The 20,154-nt window shown below is 51.4% G+C and overlaps 2 protein-coding genes across 25 annotated transcripts in view; one reads left to right on the top strand and one right to left on the bottom strand.

Annotated features, from left to right (window-relative positions):
- Nucleotides 1–3,507: 3,507 nt before the first annotated feature.
- NCDN (neurochondrin) lies at nucleotides 3,508–12,419 on the bottom strand. 4 transcript variants are annotated; one of them, XM_015135102.3, is made up of 8 exons: nucleotides 12,353–12,419; nucleotides 12,013–12,080; nucleotides 10,991–11,131; nucleotides 8,934–9,902; nucleotides 7,593–7,834; nucleotides 6,801–7,025; nucleotides 6,313–6,455; nucleotides 3,508–5,026 (listed from the first exon to the last, which is right to left on the bottom strand). In XM_015135102.3, the coding sequence occupies exons 2-8, from the start codon at nucleotides 12,043–12,045 to the stop codon at nucleotides 4,590–4,592; spliced, it is 2,190 nt and encodes a 729-aa protein (XP_014990588.1). In that variant the 5' UTR covers nucleotides 12,046–12,080; nucleotides 12,353–12,419; the 3' UTR covers nucleotides 3,508–4,589.
- Nucleotides 12,420–12,529: 110 nt separating this feature from the next.
- Nucleotides 12,530–20,154, top strand: part of KIAA0319L (KIAA0319 like) — a 128,292-nt gene continuing 120,667 nt past the window's right edge. For 6 of the 21 annotated variants that reach the window (XM_028836088.2, XM_001102000.5, XM_077963670.1 and 3 more), the window contains exons 1-2: nucleotides 12,833–13,026; nucleotides 15,710–15,879. In XM_028836088.2, the coding sequence (XP_028691921.1) occupies nucleotides 15,738–15,879 (142 nt within the window). In that variant the 5' untranslated portion in view covers nucleotides 12,833–13,026; nucleotides 15,710–15,737. Of the gene's footprint in view, nucleotides 12,687–12,832; nucleotides 13,027–15,709; nucleotides 15,880–20,154 lie in introns of those variants that run through there. The other 15 variants (XM_028836091.2, XM_077963600.1, XM_077963652.1 and 12 more) reach the window with 9 other exon arrangements.

Below are 20,154 nucleotides of genomic sequence, written 5' to 3' on the forward strand. Positions count from 1 at the left end.
CTGAAACGTCACAGTCCCATGATTTCAGACTCTGGGAACTACTTTTTTTTTTTTTTTTTGAGACGGAGTCTCGCTCTGTCACCCAGGCTGGAGTGCAGTGGCCGGACCTCAGCTCACTGCAAGCTCCGCCTCCCGGGTTTACGCCATTCTCCTGCCTCAGCCTCCCAAGTAGCTGGGACTACAAGCGCCCGCCACCTCGCCCGGCTAGTTTTTTGTATTTTTTAGTAGAGACGGGGTTTCACCGTGTTAGCCAGGATGGTCTCGATCTCCTGACCTCGTGATCCGCCCGTCTCGGCCTCCCAAAGTGCTGGGATTACAGGCTTGAGCCACCGCGCCCGGCGGGAACTACTTCTTTCAGCACCAAGGGACTCCTCACTCTCTGGGGCATGGAGGTGGAGATTTCTGGTTGTCTGCTCCCTGGGACACATGCACACATGTGGAGGCCTGGGGTGCAGTGGGGTACACATGCAGACAGCCTTGGGAACATGGGGCACACAACTTGCACACATTCATGGGAAACACAAGTACACATGGGGCAGAGGGCACATATTGACAAGCACACATAGGAACATGGGACATATATTGACATTTAGGGTTGCATGCTCAAACATACGTGGACTCCCATTTTTCACACTTGGCATACTGCTCTTCTCCAAGGCTCCCTCTCTTTTCAAAAAGTGAGCTTGCATTTGGATTTTATGTTAAGAAAAAACTCCGATCTGCCTCCTTTATTGTTGACACAGTCACCCTCATCCTCCCAGCCTTTGATCACCTCCTGCTCCAGGCCGGGCTGAGTGTTTGCAGGTTGGGGAAATCTGGCACGAGGAGATGCCAAGGCGCCACCTCGTGGTTAGATCTCACAGCTGCAGCTCAGATCTCCCTTTTCCCCACTCCGCTGAAATACCAAGAGCAAGCCAGAACTCTGACCATACCTCATTTAAGCACAGAACTCTGTCTGCCTTGCATTAGGAAGCTTTTCAGGGTTTGACTTCTCCACTGTGGGAGGGATAGCACCCTGACAGTAGGGACCATGGGTGGCTGTCACTTTCTTTGGGACCTTTCTCTTTTCACTTCCCCAGATGATCTCAGTCCCTCCCATGACTTTAGGGACCCTCTATACTGACAGCTCCCAAATCTGTCACTCGCCCAGACTCTCTCTGAGCTCCAGACCATAGAAAGCAACTACCCATTGGGTATTCCATGAGCAGCACAAATTTGCCATTTACCAAGCTGAGTTGTCTGTGGTATGTACAAATCTATTTCTGTCCCAGTGTTCCCAGTGACAGTGAATGCCCCATTATCCACTCAGTCTCCCAGATCAGGAATCTGGGAGTCATCCTTGGTTCTACCCGCCCTTTTCTTTACCCCTCTTCACTTCCAATTAATCACCAAGGCCTGTTAACTACTACCTACATCTTCTCCAACCTCATTGCCACTGGCTTAGTTCAGACTTAGCACCTCCTCTCTGAGCTCCCTGGCTCAGCCATTCCTCTTGCAGTACATCATCTTCCCAAAATGCAAACGGGATCACATTCAATCTGCTAACAAATCTGCAGTCTGGTCAGGGATGGTAGCTCGTGCCTACAATCCCAGCACTTTGGGAGGCTGAGGCAGAAGGATTGCTTGAGGCCATGAGTTTCGAGATCAGGCTGGGCAACAGAGTGAGACCCTGTTTCTAAACAAAACAAAACAAAACAAAACAAAACTGCAGTTTGATCTCTCAGCATGATTCCATGTCTAAGCTTCTAAGCACAGCATAGTAGGATCTGGTCCATGCCTGTTGGTTCAACCTCATCTCCCACCGCTCCACATTTCACACTCTATACACCGCGGAATGAGAAACTACTCGCAGTTCTCAAGCTTGCATGCCTTCATACCTGTTCCTTTTCGTGTCTGCCCGGCAAGCCCCTCCTCACCCTGAAGTCTCAGAGCACATAGTTACTGTAAGCTTTCCTGTAATTGTTTGGCCAGTCTGAGGGGCTCTCATGCTCCAGCCACACTGTGTTTGTACCTACATAGAACCTACATAGAAGCCACTGCTTACACTTTTTTTTTTTTTTTTTTTTTTTTTGAGACAGGATCTCACACTATCTTCCAGGCTGGAATGCAGTGGTGTGATCATAGCTCACTATAACTTCAAACCCCTGGGCTCGAGATCCTCTCGCCTCAGTCTCGGGAGTGGCAGGGACTACAGGCACAAGGCACCATGCCTGGCTAATTGTTTTTCTTTTGTAGAGATGGGGTCTCACTATGTTGCCCAGGCTGATCTTGAATTCCTGGGCTCAAGTGATCCTCCTACCTCAGACTCCCAAAGTACTGGGATTACAGGTGTTAGCTACCACACCCAGCCTCTATGTCTTTTTCATATTTACCCCAGAGAATACATGCTAAGAAGATGGCTTTCAGTACATCCAGTCAATAAATAAATATTCCTGTCTATGCATAGCCAACCACAGGTGGACACATAGGCTATGCTCAGCACGTGCTTATAGGTTTGAGGGCCTAGGTGGAGGAGTTTGCAGGGGGTATGGGTCTGGGGTCTGTCTGGCTCCAACCCCACAGCTTTAGCTCAGGACTGGTGAAGTACCCATAGTGGGTACCTGGCTCAGCTCCGGCTGAAGCTCACAGGCCCTCTGGCTTCTCATCTGGCATAGAGGATCAACAGCTGGTAACCCAAAAGCTACATTTGGCCTGCATGTTTTGTTGGGTCAGTAGTTATTTAATTAAAGATAGTTACTGACATTCAAAAGTTGGGTTTCACATAAAAATTAGGATTTCTGGGCCGGGCGCAGTGGCTCTCACCCGTGATCCCAGCATTTTGGGAGGCTGAGGCAGGTGGATCACAAAGTCAGGAGTTCAAAACCAGCCTGGCCAAGATGGTGAAGCCCCGTCTCTACTAAAAATACAAAAATTAGCTGGGCACAGTGGCAGCTGCCTGTAATCCCAGCTACTCGGGAGGCCGAGGCAGGAGAATTGCTTGAACCCAGGCGGCAGAGGGTGCAGTGAGCCAAGATCGTGCCACTGCACTTCAGCCTGGGAGACAGAGTGAGACGCCATCTCAATTAAAAAAAAAAGATTAGGATTTCTGATTTCTTTAAAAATGGGAGGATATGGCAGGGCCACTTGGCAGCAAGCCAGTGACATAGAGGGTGGTGCAGTGCTTCATCTGTACTTGAGAGCACCAGAGCCCCCACGAGGCCTGGCCACGTCAACATGAGTTTGGCAAACTGCTGTACAAGTGAAAGATGTGGGCTGGGAGTTGGACGGCCTGTGTGGAGTCCTGGCTCTGGCACCGACTAGCGGCAACACCTTGAGCCAATCACTTACCCATGCCAAAGTTGCTCTGTCTGTAAAATCAGAACCCTTCAGAGGATTCTTGGAAGGGCTGAATGAGGTAAGACTCGTGATGTGTTTAGCAGGGCGTGTGTTCAGCACCTGGTAGCTGTGAACTGATGGAGCCTGGAAGGGAGAGGGCAGGTGCAGGGCAGACCACGCAGGAGGCTTCTCGTCACCAATGAACATTTATTGAGTGTCCACATGTGCACAGCTTTGAACTTGGCGATCACAGAACGCACTGGGGGAGGGAAGGGGGGAGGGAAGGAAGGGATCAAGTGTGTGTAGGGGGGTCCCCCTGGGTTCATAAGAAAGGTAGTCCCTGCTGGAGCCGCCAGTCGCGTCTCTGCAGAGAGGAGTCATAGCAGGGGTGGGAGTTAAAGCCAGGCACCACGGTGGCAGTGGGGTGCAATCACTGGGGAAACATGCGGATTCTGGGAAGTGTCCCTCCTGTTCCTGGCTCCAGCCAGGCGAGATGGCACGAGGGGGACAGGAATCAGATGCTCAGGTGTCAAAGCAGGGATAAGGACAGGCAAAATAAATAACCCCCCAACCCCCATCGTCACTCTGCTGCAACACGACACAAAGGTTTAAAGATCTGGGCCCAAGGACTCCTGGGTCCCTTCAAGCAAGCTCTGGTGGAAGGAGGTTTCCCCACCCCCCACCAGGTCTGTCTGCCCCAGGTTGCCCTAGAATGGGGGCAGTTCAGACCCTGGGTCACTGAAGTTGATAGGAAGAACTGCGATGTCAATGGCCTAAGCCTGCTGTCTGCCCAAAGGAGCCAAGGGCAAGAGCCAAAGGGCCAATTTAAAGGACGTGGACCTGGGGGGCCAGAGGAGGCACCACAGCCGAGGGGAGCCCACGCCCTGGCCGGCAGGGCACATGGGCTGAGGCAGTCTGCTCCTGCCAGCCCTGTCCTACCCTGGAGCCTCCCTCCCGCAGGGGAGCCAGACATCGGGCACAATGACACCTAGTGCCCCCTCCCTGGGGGCTGCTCCAACCTTCCCCGGCCTGGCGGGGACAACCACGTTGATTTCCAAGCCGATCCCTGCCCCCATGGGGGCCTGAGGGGCGGAACGCAGTTCCTTACACTTGAGGGTGGGCACCATGCCCTTGCCCTCAGAAAAGCCAGAAAGCTGGGGTGTTTTAGGGGGGAAGTCTGGGGAGGGGGGGGCCAGTTTGGGGGCTTCAGGGAAGATGCCTCCTCCCTCCTTCCCTCGCTGCCCAACCCCGGGTCTGTCCCCGGTGGACACCCCTCAGGGCTCTGATAGGCACTGCTCCAAGGCGGCCATGCGGTAGTGGCTGGCCGTCTCCTCACCCGCCTGCAGCCTCATGGCCTCCCGGCACAGCCGGTTGGCCCGCGCCAACTCCACCAGGACACCCTGATAGGCGGCCACCATCTCGGGCTTGACAGAGTTGGGGCTGACACTGCCTAGCAGCTGGAGCAGCTCCTGGGGCCAGCGGGAGCGCAGGGCAGCAGGGGCCAGCCAGGGCAGCAGCGGCACACAGCCAGTGAAGGCCTGCATGCCCAGGAACCAGAGCTCCTGCAGGTCAGCCCAGATGCCCTCATACTCAGGGGACAGGGCTAGCACTGCCTGGTCTGAGCCCGGGGTGGCCCGCGCCACGTGGGACTGCGATAGGAAGAGGATGGCAGCTGCGAAGAACCCTCGGGATGCTGGTGTTCCCTGAAGAGCTGCAAGGTACAGAGGGAGCGGGGTGTGAATTGGACAGGCCAGCTGCTGTGCCAGACCCTTCCCTAGCCCTCTGTGTAGACACATACATGAGCCAGGGCACAGCCTGGAATCAGACTGCCTGCGTTCAAACCCTGCCTTAGATGCTCACTGTGTGACCTTGGGTAATTAACCTTTCTGGGTCTCTTGTAACATGGGCCAATAGTGCTCGTCATAGAAATTTGTTGTGAGAATTAAATGTGATCATGTTGGTACACTCAACCACCAAGACCTCTACTGGCACAGGAGGTGGGGGTGAGCCACAGGGTCAGATGGGAGAGAGAGCCCCTCAGGGATCTGGACACAGAGCTCAGACTCAGGTTAAGGGGGTTGCACCAGTTTGATCCTTGGGCCAGAAGAGGGCGCCATAGAGGAACATGAGCAAGTGACCCTGCTTTGCTTACGGGCTGTTCAGGGGGTGACCCTCACATTGCAGGTGCTCTCAGCCTAACCTGGTGGTATCTGAGGGTGAGCCAGAACTGGGACCATGAAATTAGGGGCTGTGGAGAGGCAGGCTGGGACTGAGAGTGCAGAGTGGGCTCCTGGTGTACAGGGATGTGCGCCCCTTCCCATGGCTGGGTACCCTGCTGGGATCCCCACCAAAGGAACACAGAGGCAGTGGAGGGTATGGGCACGTTACACCCTGTTCCCAGGCATCTGCTCAGCTCCTCCAACCTGACAGATGGGGCACAGGGAACAGGCAGGGACAGAGGGACCCAAGCAGACACCCACGGCCAAAGTGGGAGACATAGAGGGCTGTCGGGGGCTGGAGGGGACGTCCCTCCCCCTGCAAACAGCCGGAGTGAGGCAGAGCTAGAGAGAAGGTGTGCATAGAAGGACACCAAGTGCTGACGCCTGTCACTGACGGGGGTGAGGTGCCGAGCAGAGCAGAGAAAAACATCAATGGAAGGAAGTCAGGTTTCTGACTCAAGGCCTGGGTGGGGGCGGCTCCACCTTAAAAACACTGGATTCAGATTCCTCTGGCTGCCAGGGATTCCAGGTGCCTATGCCTGTGCCTGTGAGCAGGTCTGTACTTAACACCCACCAGACCTTGCCTTAAAAGTCTTCAGAAGAAAGAGAATGTTAGCATTTTGGGAAGAACGGTGGGGGTGGGGGATGGAGATACACTGCAAAGATTTCCTCTTGCTTAGAGAATTCTGCAAAACCATCTTCTGAAAATGATGACTTTTGCCCCAAACACAGGAGGTCCACCCAGGTATTCCATTAGGACTGGATCCGCAGTTCTTACCTGGAGAGGTGCTAAGGAGCCGGGCCATGAGAAGCCCCAGGGTGGCCACGTTAGCAGCCAGAAGCAGCCTTCCCTGTTGCTGCACTAGTGCTGGTAGCGATGTCATCAGGGTGTTCATAAGAGATGTGAAGCAGGCATCACGCCTGGAAAAGAAGGCGGGGAAGGATGGAGGTAGGTGGGGGTCTAGTACAGCCAAATCAAGCCCTTGGCAAGAAATTAGGCAGCAGGGTGAAGAATTAACTTTGGGCCCCAAACATAGCATCTGGGGGGCAGAGATTGGAGCAGGCAGACATGCTGAGATAGTACCTGGGGGTTCCAGATATGCCGAATCCTTGTGCGGGGCTGGCTATGCCTACTCTGAGACCCCCATTCTAGCACTAACAAATCCATGGGCATGGGGGGCAAAGTAGGAGACTGAGAACTGACGCAATTGGGCAGCCCCCTTTGCCTCCTCCGGCCTCCTCCCCGACCTCTCCCGAGCCCCTCACTTGATCAGCCCCGGTGCGGTGACCACGAGGTTGAGGAAGATGTGGCAGCAGGTCTGCAGGCCAATCTCCACGCTGTCGGGCAGCACCGAGGTGTCGTGGCCAGGGGATGTGAGCTCCCACTGCTGCAGGAAATACTTGCACAGAAGCGAGGGGGCACCTTCCTTGATCAGGATCTCCCGGGGCCCATCTTCGACGGTCAGGTGGCACCAGCCAGGCAGGAGGAGCCTGGGGATGTGGAAGGGACAGATGTGTGTGGGATTGGGAGAGGTAAAGGCACATAGATTCCCTTTTTAGGGCACCTTGTCTAAGAGAAATGGAAGTAGGGGAGAAAGACACATCCTCGCAGGTACCACAGAAAATGCACAAGCTTCAGAGTCGCACAACCCAGGACCGAACTTGGGCTCTGCCACAAAGTGTGACTGTGGGCAAGTGACTTGAATCTCTATGAGCCTCAGTTTCCTAATCTTTCATATGTGAACGAGACTTCTGTTAGATTTACCACGTGGACCAAATGAGATCATTTTGGTAAAGGGTATAGCAAAATACCTGGCTCGTAGTAGGTGCTCAATAAGTATAAGTTCTCTTTTAACTGAGAAATCTGGGGTTGGCAAGTGACACCTGGCAGCCGAGGAGTCCTGTGGGAACAAGCCCCCCAAAACAGAAATAACCCTAAGGGAAATCTCATGGCCCAATCAGGAAGCCTGGCACAACTCAGCTTGTGGGGAGGGGTGTCCTTGTATTACGCTTTTCTGTAGAATGATCTAGCTGGACAGACTGTAACTACAGACTCACCGGAGAGCGTCTCCTGGCCAGGTGGGCCCTGGGGTGGTGGGGGAGATGGCCAGGTTGGCCACCTGCTGGGAAAGGTCATTGGCCTCCTCGGCCTCCTCGTAGAGGGTCTTGGCATAGCGGACGAGGAAGGGCAGCAGCTGGCACACCTCCTTACGCAAGGATGAGGTCTCCTCGGCCAGCCAGGCACCCAGGATCCGCACCGAGGCAAACACAAAGGGCTCCTTCTGCTTCTCTGACCCCACCTGTTGCCACAGGACCCCCTTGAGATGGAGCAGGACCAGAGACCCTCCCTGCCTTGCCAGAGGCCAGCCAGCTAGAAATAATACAATTGGAAGGGAATTCTGGCCTGTGAGCCTTTCAAAGGCAGGCCCCAACCCTTATTCTGTCCCATGAACCCAGCACCTAGCATGTGGTAGAGACACACACGAGGGCCTGGCACAGAGTGAGCCAGGCCCTCCACGCATATCTGCTGAGTGAACTGGGCCTGAGTGAATTGAGTGACATGCCCCCGTACTCACTGAGGCTCCAGTCACATCTCCCTATCTCCCTACCTCTGAAGTGTCTCAAGGCTAGAAGGAAAATTCACAGGTCAAAAGCTAAGTTAAATGCCCTTTACAGCAGCTCTGACGTACGGCGGGAGGGCAGGTTCCTGGCTACCGTGTAACTGCTCCCAATGGTGGGAATGAGGGGATGCTCTCTTTTGGGCTAAGTCAGAAAAAAGACATGAGCTTAGTGTGGTGCATGGAGTATATGGCTGGTGAGCTCGGTGGCTGGAGCAGGCCATTGAAGATACCAGAGTCATGAGTGAATCCCTGTGGGACAGGACAGCTGGCCTCTCAGGCAGGGAGGCAGGAGGGGACGCAGGGGAGGCAGGCGAACTGATCTAGCCGGACCTCTGCAGAGGCCAGGAACCAAGCAGCCCTGCTTCTCTTCCCTGCACCACTAGAAGTCCGGGTGTGTGCGTGTACAGAACAATGCTACGGAGTGAGCAGAACAGACTGCTTCAATCTTGTGTGCATGTGTTGGGGAGAGGTGTGTGGCGTGTAGTGTGTGTGTATCGGGGGGAGCGTTTGAGTGGGAGGTTACTGTGTTGTGTGTGTGTGTGTGTGTGTGTGTACTGTGATGTGAGTGCACATATGGTGTGTGGTATGGTGCTTGTGTAGAGGGAGGGAGAGAGGGAGGTTGGGCCGCACGCTACTCCCTGGAGTGCTGGCTACAGGATCAGCTTGTGTGGACATGCAGCTTCGCTGTCTCCCCATTATTCTCCTCCCCCTTGCCTCCCAGCTCCAGCACTGGCTCCCCCCCTTACTGGGCCCCCTCTGTGGGTCAGCGCACCCTCACCTGCAGCAGGTAGTGGATAACAGCCCCTATGGCCTCCTTCATGACGCTCACGAGCTGCACCTTCTGTGGCTCCTTAAGCAGTGACTGCTCACAGCGAGTGCATTCCTGGATCCCCAACTCCATGAGGGCATAGCAGGCGGTCACCACATCCTCTTTCACCTCCGTGCCCGTCTCCTCCAGTGCCAGCCGCACTTCCACGCACGCCAGATTCACCAGCAGGGCCAGGAACTTGCTCCCGGAGCTGCCCGCCGGGATCCAGTCGGAGCCGCAGGCGTGTGCCAGGCGGGCTGCCAGCTTCAGTGCAGGGTTGCGCTGCCAGGAGCTTAGCTTGCTTCCCAGGATGCGTGCCAGCCCGGCCTGCAGATCCCGGTAGCATTCAGGGGGCACGGTCGTCGGGGGCAAAAAGAGGGGCAGCAGCTGGCAGAGCTCAAACTTGCTGGCATCCTCAGCTTTCTGGAAATCCTCACTGAGGCCCCGCAACACGGCCAGCAGATCGGGCTCCGCCTCCTTCCAGCACTGTGTCTCGGCAGCAGCCAGCAGCCCCACCAGGAGTGCCAGGGCCTGGTCAAAGCCATAGCCATGCCCCAGGTATGCCTGGCACAGGGCAGACACGGTGCCACCAGCAATGAGGTGCCGAGGCCCTCTGGGGGTGCCTGCTACAGCCGTCAGGCACTGGTAGGTGTCATCAATCATGGAGCGGCGGGCAGCATCGTCCGGGTCCCCCCGGGCTGTGAGGAAGGTGCTAAGAATGGGAATCTTGTTCAGGACTTGGGGATGGGCGGCCAGTTCGGGGTCACTGCAGAAGCAGGCCAGCAGGGCCACGCCCAAAGCCCGCAGAACATGGTCAGGGCAGCCATCCGGCGCCTCCTTGCTGGTCAGGAGACGATTGGGGAAGGTGAAGCCGACAGCATCGAAGATCCGCCGCCGAGTTTTGGCATCTATGTCACCTGCTTTGACTGCCTTGGTCACCTATAGGGGGTATGTGCTATCATCAGGATAAAAGGAAGAAGTGGCAAAGACGGTCCCTCCCCTGCACCCCGGGGCACTGAGGACTAACAGGATAAGGTTATGCAACAGGACTCATCTGGAGTCATTTCATCCAGCTCCTTCTTTCTCCTTTGAGGCAGATAAATATGACCTCTGGGATCCCTCTCATCTGTGACTGTCCCATGGAAGTGAGGTCTAGTCTTCCTCAACCATTCATTTGAGCATTTCAACACCTGGCCAGTTGAGAAGTTCTTCCTGATGTCTAAATGCCCACAACCTGGGATGGAAGGGGCTTAGAACTCAGTGTTTAAGATCCCCCAAGGATTTAGGGTCCTTCCTTAATTGCTCCCTCCAGAGAAGTCCCTGATCCATTTCTGCCACCTTCTCCGGGGAAGTGGCTCCTGTGTCTCGCCGTTCCGCCTGTCAAAACATTTCCCCTTACATTTCACCTAAACACCTCCTCTGCTGCAGTGTGAGCCCTTGACTCCAGAGCCTTCTCCTTGTTGCCATGGCAAACAAGCAGCGGCTGTACTCCCTCCTCCCTTCACCCCCCACACACAACCCCCCCTTCCTAGCACTGCAGCTTCTGCTCTGCTGTCCCCAGCTTGGGTTCCTCCAAAAAGGCTAAGCCCCGAACTAGCTCCCATTCCTTAACCTACCTACTGCCATCCTGGCCATCCCCTAGGACCCCTCCCCAGACACTTCCAGCCCTGCTACTCTCTCCAGGCCCGGAACAACCATCCCCAGCCCTCAAGTACTCTGCACTAGTTACTACCTGCTGCTGTTACCCTATGAGTCAGCTCCCATCTGCTCTGGGACGCCCCAGAAAACAGACCCAGGCAGCCTCCTCCAAGGCCCCTAGTGCCACAGCCCTATTCAGTCCCATTCTCCCCTTTGCCCCCATTCTCAGGGGGAGCAAGAAAGAGCACAAAGGTAGGGGTCTTGGGCCTTTTTGGTGCCTCCAGGGTTGCTAGCACTACCTACATATCCTTGGGGACTCACTGACCCCATTCCTTGGGGGCCCAACCACCCAGCCCTTCCCACCTCCCAATTTTCAGCCAGCTCCTTACTAGCAGCAGGGCTGCAAACTGCTCGCTGTCATTCTTGGCCTCACGGAGGGCTCCCAGGTAGCGCTCCAGGGTGGGGTTTCGGCCCTCTGCCTGGTTCAGAGCTGGCTCGCAATCCGAGGCCATGATGCCCGCCTTGCCCAACTGTGAACACAAGAGGGACTGAGCATCCCTCTGCAGAGGAGGGACGGGGGTGGGGTGGGGGTGAGAGTGGAGGATGGAGGGAGGGAGGGATTAGCACAGAGGGAGGGGAGGAGAGGATCTGGAGGGATGGGCTCCTCAGGACTGACCTCCCCTGGGGAAGCCCCTTGAAGGGGCTGGATCTGCAAACCCTTAGGGATAAAGAAGGGACCCTGGTCCAAGGTCACCTCCAGAAAGCGGGAAAGAAGGACCATGCATGCTGCTGCTCAGCTGGACAGCTCTCCTCACCAGTCTCCTGGGGGTGGGCGGGGGCTGGCCCCACTGCTCAGCTGTCCCCCTGGCACCAGAGGCTGGGTTTTATCTCCCTCCACAGGGACACAGAGGGAGTGAGTGGTGAGGACAGACAGGGAGGAATGGAGACATACATGGTTGAAGTTCGATTATCCGGACTCAGGCTGACATGGGAGAAAAGGATACCCTAGGCTTCCTTTCCCCTCCCTTCTTCAGAGGCAGAGATACGCTTCAGAAGTGAGAATACAAGGTGTTCACCAGGCAAGGCTTGGAGGCCCCTCTGGGGACCCCACCCCTCCAGCCAGGGCTCTCAGTCGCCCCCGCAGGCTCCTTGCCTCTTCTCCTTTCCCTCCCTCGGGTAGAGGCTGCAGCAGCAGCGGCAGCAGCGGCAGCAGCAGAATTAACCCCTTGCGCTCCCTCTTCTCGCCCTCCCCGTCCCGCTACCAGCCTGTGGATGCCGGCAGGGGCTGGAGAAGCAAGAGGGGGTCCCGGATAGTTCCCAGGACAACGGAGAATCCAAAAGCCGGATAATCGAAGCGGGGCTGCTGAGATGGGGAGATGAGAAAGGGAGCAGGGTTCCTGGCGGTCACCACCTGTCCCGCCGCAGCCAGGTCACAACACGACATTGATGAAGTCACGACAGGGCGGCGATGAGATCACACTTCACGATGGCGCGGTGATGTCACGGAGAGATCACGTCAAAATCACGACATGGGAGACAGCCCCCAAAGATGACAGGGCAAATTAAAAAAAAAAAAGATATATATTGAAAAGGGCTGTGACAAAATGGAGTCTCGACAGAGCACGATGGTGTCGCGATATGGCGCGATGGAGTCGCGATAGGGTCCCCGGGGTGTGTCGGCATCGATCAGCGCCGGCTCGGAGAGGCCCCGGCTGGGATGCAGGGGAGGGCCCGAAGGGGGCTGAGCTCACCAGGCTGCGGCCCCGAGCGGCGAAGTCTTCTCCCAGCGCGATGCTCCGGGAGCCTCGGGCCGCTGCTCACGCCGCGTTGCCCACTCCTGGCTCCAGGCTGCTGCAGCTCCACCCCCACCCCCGCACCGCTCTCGACCAATCCGCGGCTGCTTCACTCCGCGCTCTGGCCAATGGCAAGTCAGGGCGCTAAGCCGTAGGGGGTGCCGCCGTTGCCGCCATCTTGCTTGTGGGTATTGCCAGAGTCTGGGGCCTGGGGCTCGCGCGAAGGAGGCAAGGTGCAGACTGCCTCTGGAAAGCGGGCGGCGAGAGACTGGGGGCCCCGATTCCTTCGCTTGTGCGTAGTTTTACACGCCCAGCACTGCCCCTCCTCCCCCTTGGGCTCGCGGCCGGCATTGCGCTTCCCGGGGGAGGGGCGGGAGGGCTTGGTTAGCATGGAGAGTGTGTTTCCGGGTCGGTCCCGGGGAGGTGGGAGGAGGCGGCGTTTCCGGCCGCCGTCGCTGTCCAGGGAGGCTGAGGCGAGAGGTAGCTGTCCGGGTGGGGAGCCCGCACTACCTTCTTCCTCTTCCTCCTCCTCCGGGTGAGGGGAGCGAAGGTTGGGGTTCCCCGAGCCCATGGACCAGGAGGAGGCGGAGGCCACCGAGAGCCGGGGCCGCGCAATGTGGCCCTGAGCCCCGGTAGGTGGCCGGGGGCGGCTGGCTGCCAGGCCGAGGACCATGGGCTCAGGGGAGGGGCAAGCGGGACGGGCGATGCCAGCGGGTGCGCTGGCCGGATGTTGGGTCCGGAGGTGGCGCCCCTGGCTCGGCCAGGGCAGCCAGCTGCTTCTGGCCTTGCAGGTGCGCAGCTTGGGTCCCAGGCTGAACCCCGCCTCTCTCGGGCCCGGGCCTAGTCATGCAGCTCCCTCTATCCCCTGACAGCCAGGCAGACAGCCAGGGTTCGGGACGCTGCCCTCCTTCTTCCACCTTCGACCTCTGCAGCCTAGCTTTTAGTTGCTGTCTCTGATGTTTGGTCTCCCCACAGAGATAGAAAGTTGATACAGAATAAAGAGGGGACGGGGTTGAGCACGGTGTGTCCATTATAATGTGAAACCTGCCTCATCCAGGATTTTGAAAATTATGTCCTACAGAGGGTCCTGTAGTGGCTGCAGTGAGCACAAAGGTGAAATGAAGGAAGTCAAAATTGATAACCTCTGGCGGGATTCCAGGAACGCTTTGGCTTCTGGTCTCATAGTGGTTGTGTCCAACTGACAGTAGTTGCAGTTAGTGAAGAACATCAGCTGACTCTCCTTGTGCTTTCTTCTGTGATTAACAGACTGAAAACTAGGAACAAATTGGAAAGACGACCTCCCAGAACAATCTGTTCATTTTTCCAGCTATTTGGAAAACAATGTCTGCAAATATAAGCAAAGCTATTCATGGCAGCCGGTGCTGTAACTTTCCCAAATATCTGAGACTTTTTAAAAAAGAGCTTTATTCTCGATTACTCATACCAACTGAATAGGCTGTTTCAGACGTGCTCCGTCGTTGTTCAAACATATCTTATCGCTGTGTACATAAATGGAGTTCCACGTATGTAGTTGACAGACTGAACTATGATACGTCCCCCATCAACCTGAAGTATTAAGTAAACATTACCCCCTGCTCTGTCTGAACAGCTGCTGCAACAGAGAGTGCTTTTATTTTGGGTGTACTTGTAACGCCCTAAATGCCAGAACTATTGTGAGCTTTTCTAGATTTTCATTTGTCAAGTATTGTGGGGGTGTGTGTTCTCTCCCTGGGTTGTTACCCTTTGATTCAATAACAAACAATTTGGATCTTGGTGACGTGTTGTTGTTCTTGCCTTTGGTCAGCAAGCCTTTAACTGGACCCTAGCAGTGATTTGTGCTCTTAGGCAATTACAGGTTTCAGAGGAATGACTGGTTAGGAGTTCAAATGAAATTAACTCTGCCTTTCTCTTATGCAGGATTTGTTAGACTTTGCACTTCTAATCAGCTTGTTAGTCCAATGGTGTTTATTACTCCATTTTTCAAAAGCTATTCATTTCTTTTCTGCTTCTCCCACCTACCTGTCAGGCTATTGATGACAGCTGTTGAGTCACCTTGAGTTTTAAATCCTTTTGTGGTAGGCAGAAATGTGTTGGGTAAGATTCATACACACACATACACACACACATGCATACTCACTCGTTCCGTCTTGGGAAACTAGAGAAGTTGCTGGATGTACTTTCTAACTTAGGCTCCATTTCATAATCTCTTGAACATGTCTCTGGCCCACACACCTCCTTTCTGCCCCCTGCTCCCTGAAATACAACTACAAAACAACTAGAAATAGGAATGGATGGAAGTGAATGAGAACGATGAAGTCCTTCAGATGCGTGTGGTTCTGCGAAAGCCTTTTCTTGGGTGGGCTGCACCTTAGTTTTGCAGCTGTGTGTATGTCTGTGTCTGTTTCCTCGTATTAGTCAGCATTGGTATCCAGCCCAGGCAGTGCTGATGATCTCCTTGTATACTGGCCATGGATAGGAATTAGGGGTTGCCAGCCTGTCATTTGCTGGATGTAGATGACAGGTACATAGTTGGACAGAAGTTTTTGAATTGCTTCTTCAGAACTCAGTCAACCCTCATAATGTTGCCAGTGTTTACATACTAATTTAGACAATATAGCAAAGGTTTATAAGAGGGAAGAAATTTATGGTAAATGAGTTTTTCTGCTGGAAGAGACCTAAATCATCCAGCCCCTAGATTCTGGTGTAGCCAGCATAGTGCCTGACATAAATATTTGTTGAATGCAGGGATTGGGGTGGATAGCATTGAGGTGTAAATTGAATAGATTTTGATGATAATAGTGGTGGGCGGGGACAGTAGCAGACTGGAGAGTGCATGCCCTGCCTAAAGACATTTGTGTTCAGAAATTTTAAAAATACTGGGCCAGACATAATCCTCAGGTTCCTTTACCTCTGAGGGTGCAACCTCTTCTCTTCAAAAGTAAGAAAGTGTGTTTGGTCAAAGTCACAAAGCTGTTAGTAACAGAACTGCAACTAAAACTCAGATCTTCTTGTCTGTGGGCTGTTGCTCTTTCCATTCTACCACATAGGTGATTTACTGTTAGATTTAAAAAAAAAAAGGAATATAAAGTTTCAATTTTCAGTGGATTCATTTCACATCCCTTGCTGTGTTGTTATCGTGCTAATTATAGACTACCTCAAAGCCCAAGTTTAAAATGTATAGGCAGGGTTGAGCCGTTAAAGACAAACTTGAAAGTTTTCTTTCCCCTAATCTGTCACATTCTCTAGCATTCCACATTTCCAGGAATTAATTATTAATTACTTGGCATGTAATTTCTTCTCTTTCTGTCCTTCTAGTGTACTGGTTCTGCCTGTCTGGAAGGCCATGGAGAAGCGGCTGGGAGTCAAGCCAAATCCTGCTTCCTGGATTTTATCAGGATGTTATTGGCAGACATCTGCGAAGTGGTTGAGAAGCCTGTACCTGTTTTATACTTGCTTTTGCTTCAGTGTTCTGTGGTTGTCAACAGGTACCATTTTCTTTATAGATTTAAGTTTTTTTTTTTTAAGAAAAGAGCACTTTGTGTGAGTCCCTCAGTTCATTTTAAGGACTATTAGGAGGCAGAAAAGCAACCTGCTAATTGACGGAAATGGTCATCCTTTTGGTGAATACTCAGTCTGTTGGGTTTATTTATTTGTTTTGTTTTGGAACCAGAATTTAAACTGGATTCTTTTTCATAAGGGAGAATTGGCACAACCGTTTTAAGACTTGATAAAAGTTTATTAAAAATAAAAAGGTTTCAAAGTTGGACAGATCTGGGCCCTGGAACTGGATATTTCCATGTAATGACTGTAAAACCTTGAGCAAATTACCTGTTATCTTTGAGGAAGGGTCATATCTACCTCATAGTTTGATTTGAGGGATAGTATAATTAAAGCACGTAGCACAGCACTCAGCATGGGTGCTTAGTCTTGCTATTGCCCAGGCTGGTCTTGAACTTCCTTTCCTTTCCTAAAGGAATCTACACTTATGGGAAAAATGCGTTCCTTACTTTTTCCATAGAAAGGGGCTATGTTGATAGATTTCATAGACTATGCTTTCCTCCTAGAGGTTATTTCACGAGGGTAAAGCATCTTGCCAGGAATCAGTGCCAAGAACACTAAATTTCAAAGGAGAAAGCTCCTTCCTTCCTTCCTTTCTTCCTTCCTTCCTTCCTTTCTTCCTTCCTTCTTTTGTTGATATTATTGCTTTCATAGTATGAGTGTGAGAAAACAGCAATTTGAGAAAGATTTCTGAGTATGCTGCCATTATGCCATTATGACCAAAAACCTTCTGCTGTAGTGACCACCGTCTGCGATAACCAGCCTTTTCCCCTTATAATTACAAAGATTTCTGTTGCTTTCCTAAGGGAGTTGGTGGTCATGATTTTGAAACCGTAGTAATTATTGTATTTAGCAATTTCAGGAACATTAGCTTTGGGGTTTTTGTTGTCTTGCAGTGGTGGTTGATGATTACATAATTATAGCAGTGGAAGTTGCACTTGACAGAAAGCTGATTTACATGTTTTTTTTTTTTTTTTTTTTACCCCAGATGATGCTTTGCTGGGACAGCTGACTATTTCAGGTCAACGTTTTATATAAGATCGATAGAATTAAATAAGGAGTTGCCCAGGCTGGAGTACAATGGTGCGACCATAGCTGCCTGCAGCCTCAAACTCCTGGGCTCAAGCTATCCTCTTGCCTCAGCCTCCAGGCATGAGCTAGTATGCCTGGCAAATTTATTTTTATTTTTATTTTTGAGACAGTGTCACTCCATCACTTAGGCTGGAGTGCAGTGGCATAATCTCGGCTCACTGCAAACTCTGCCTCCCGGGTTCAAGCAATTCTCCTGCCTCAGCCTCCTGAGTAGCTGGAATTACAGGCACACACCACCACACCCGGCTAATTTTTATATTTTATAATTTTTATATTTTAGTAGAGATAGGGTTTGCCACGTTGGCCACGCTGGTCTCAAACTCCTGACCTCAAGTGATCTGCATGCCTCAGCTTCCCAAAGTGCTGAGATTACAGGCGTGAGCCACTGCACCCATCTGCCTGGCTAATTTTTACATTTTTTTTAGAGATGGGGTCTTGCTATTTTGCCCAGGTTGGTCTCAAACTCCTGGCTTCAGTCAATCCTCCAACCTTGGCCTACTGAATAGCTGGGATTGCAGGCACCAACCACCATGCCTGGTGTAAATTTACATTTTTTGAAGCACACCTACCACATACCAGACTCCTAATTATAAACATTACATACCTTCTCTCATTTAATCTTCATGATAACCCTAAAACAGATAGTTTTCTTCTCATTTTATAGATAAGGAAATTGAGGCCTAGAGAGGCAAAATGACTTGACCAAGGTTACATAGCAAGAACATGATGGAGCTAGGATTCTAAACCCAGGTTTGTCCACTGTAGAGCTCATACTCTTTCTCTTCTGGTACTCTGCCTTCCGACCACAGGTGATGTTTTGGAGGACCAAAGGCATTTTTTTTTTTTTTTTTGAAACGGAGTCTTACTCTGCTGCCAGGCTGGAGTACAGTGGCGCTATCTCTGCTCACTGCAACCTCCACTTCCCGGGTTCAAGTGATTCTCCTGCCTCAGCCTCCCGAGTAGCTGGGACTACAGGTGCCCGCCACCACACCCAGCTAACTTTTGTATCTTTAGTAGAGACGGGGTTTCACCATGTTGGCCAGGATGGTCTCCATCTTTTGCCCTCATGATCTGCCCGCCTCAGCCTTCCAAAGTGCTGGGATTACAGGCATGAGCCACCACACCCGGCAGCAATTTTTTTTTTTTTTTTTACCCAGTACCATGGTAAGCAGCTTGTTATTTGAGAGATTCAAAGTACAGAGGATGAAGAAGCAATTCCAAGTCTTTCTGTGCTTTCCAATCTAGCACTTGCTTAAACACAGCATTGTAGGCTCATTGTACAAGTCTTTAGTAACCTTGAGCTTGGTGCTTAAAAGCAGCACCCTAATTAAGTATAGAAGTGCAAAAGTGGTGGTGTTAGGAGTAGTTCTGGGGGGGATTAGGTTATGCCAGATCTATTTTAGAAAAATTTGGAGCTTTTACCATGGAAATTAAAAGATCAAGAGCCATGTATGTTCAAATGTATGTTCAAATTGAGGGAACATGCAAGCAACATGTGACAGACATATTTGTTATATACTTTGATTTAATTGGAGCTCCTTCCCATTTTTTTTTTTAAAGGAATATCCTAATAGAAAAAATAAATAGGGCTGGGTGTGTTGGCTCATGCCTGTAATCCCAGCACCTTGGGAGGCTGAGGTAGGTGGATCACCTGAGGTTAGGAGTTCAAGACCAGCCTGACCAACATGGTGAAACCCTGTCTCTACTAAAAATACAAAAAATTAGCCAGGCTTGATGGTGTGCACATGTAATCCCAGCTACTCAGGAGGCGGAGGCAGGAGAATTGCTAGAACCCAGGAGGTGGAGGTTGCAATGAGCCATAACCGCACCACAGCACTCCAGCCTGGCCAACAGAGCAAGACTCCATCTAAAAAAAAAAAGAAAAAAAGAAAAAATAAAAGGCATAAACAGAGTGCCATAAATAAGAAATTAAAATGAGCATATTTAAAATGTTCATTCTCATTACCAATCAAAACTACAGATTAAAATGAAATATCCTTTTAAATCTGTCATATTGATGAAGATTAAAGTAAAAATACCTAGTGCTGCCAAGGGGTGATGTGGTTGTCCTCATATAGTGCCAACGAGTTTGAACAGAGAACTTCTTGGCATAAATATCAAGAGCCCTAAAAGAAATTCATATTTTTGACTCAATTCTTCATTTAAGAATTTATCTGAAGGATACATTTAGATAGTTGTGAATGAGAGCGCTCATCAACACTCATTTATTCTGTGCTGCAAAATATTGCTAAAACCTGCTTGATTATAGGAGAGTGGTGGAATCTTTGCATCTCCACATGGTGGGATATTATCGAGTCTTAAAATTCATATTTTAAAAGAAAAGCTGGTGTGGTGGCACACGTCTCTAGTCCCAGCTACTCAGGGGGCCAAGATGGGAGGATTGCTTCAGCCTAAGAGTTTGAGACCAGTCGGCAACATAGTGAGGCCCTGTCTCTTTAGAATTAAAAAATGTTTAATAATTGTAAAAAAAAAAAGTACACGGGAAAATGCTCCTAATATTAAATGATAAAATCAAGTTATGCAACTACATATTCAACATGGTGTCAATTTTGTGAAAAGAAGAAAAAGTTATGTAATAGAAAACCGTCTGAAACAAGATGTACAACTAAATATTTATGTATTTTTTTGACTAGAGGAATTATTATCTCTTTATATTTTTCTGTGTTTTCCAGGCCTTCCTTTGGTATACTTGTATACCTTTTTATATAAGGGGGAAAACAACCTACTTGAAAAAGCAACAACAAAATAATAACAGCAAAAACCTATCCGTGGGAGCCTGAGTCAGTATTTCTCTACTCATGAGTTTACTCAGTGTTTACCTGAGTGTTTACTTTTTTTCCAGATAAAATACATTCTTGATTCCTGCTGTTATTTAGCTCATGGATTATTTCTGAAAAACTAACCAAATTAAGGCAGCTCTGCAGTTATCCTTCACTCCCATTTCCCACTTAGGAGTTTGCTCCATCTTTGGTAGAGCCCCAGGCAACGGGTTTTTTTTGTTGTTTTGTTTTTGTTTTTTTTTTTTTTGAGACAGAGTCTCGCTCTGTTGCCCAGGCTGGAGTGCAGTGGCCGGATCTCAGCTCACTGCA

The sequence above is a fragment of the Macaca mulatta genome, chromosome 1 (assembly GCF_049350105.2).
Source record: "Macaca mulatta isolate MMU2019108-1 chromosome 1, T2T-MMU8v2.0, whole genome shotgun sequence".
In the NCBI taxonomy this organism is placed as follows: domain Eukaryota; kingdom Metazoa; phylum Chordata; class Mammalia; order Primates; family Cercopithecidae; genus Macaca; species Macaca mulatta.

Bases quoted from the DNA above. Each gene is read 5' to 3' on its own strand.
- NCDN (XM_015135102.3), bottom strand. From the start codon at position 12,045: ATGTCGTGTTGTGACCTGGCTGCGGCGGGACAG. The intron at 11,132-12,012 runs GTGGTGACCGCC...TTGTGTTCACAG, and splicing joins ACCTGGCTGCGGCGGGACAG to TTGGGCAAGGCGGGCATCAT. The intron at 7,835-8,933 runs GTGAGGGTGCGC...CTGTGGCAACAG, and splicing joins TTATCCACTACCTGCTGCAG to GTGGGGTCAGAGAAGCAGAA.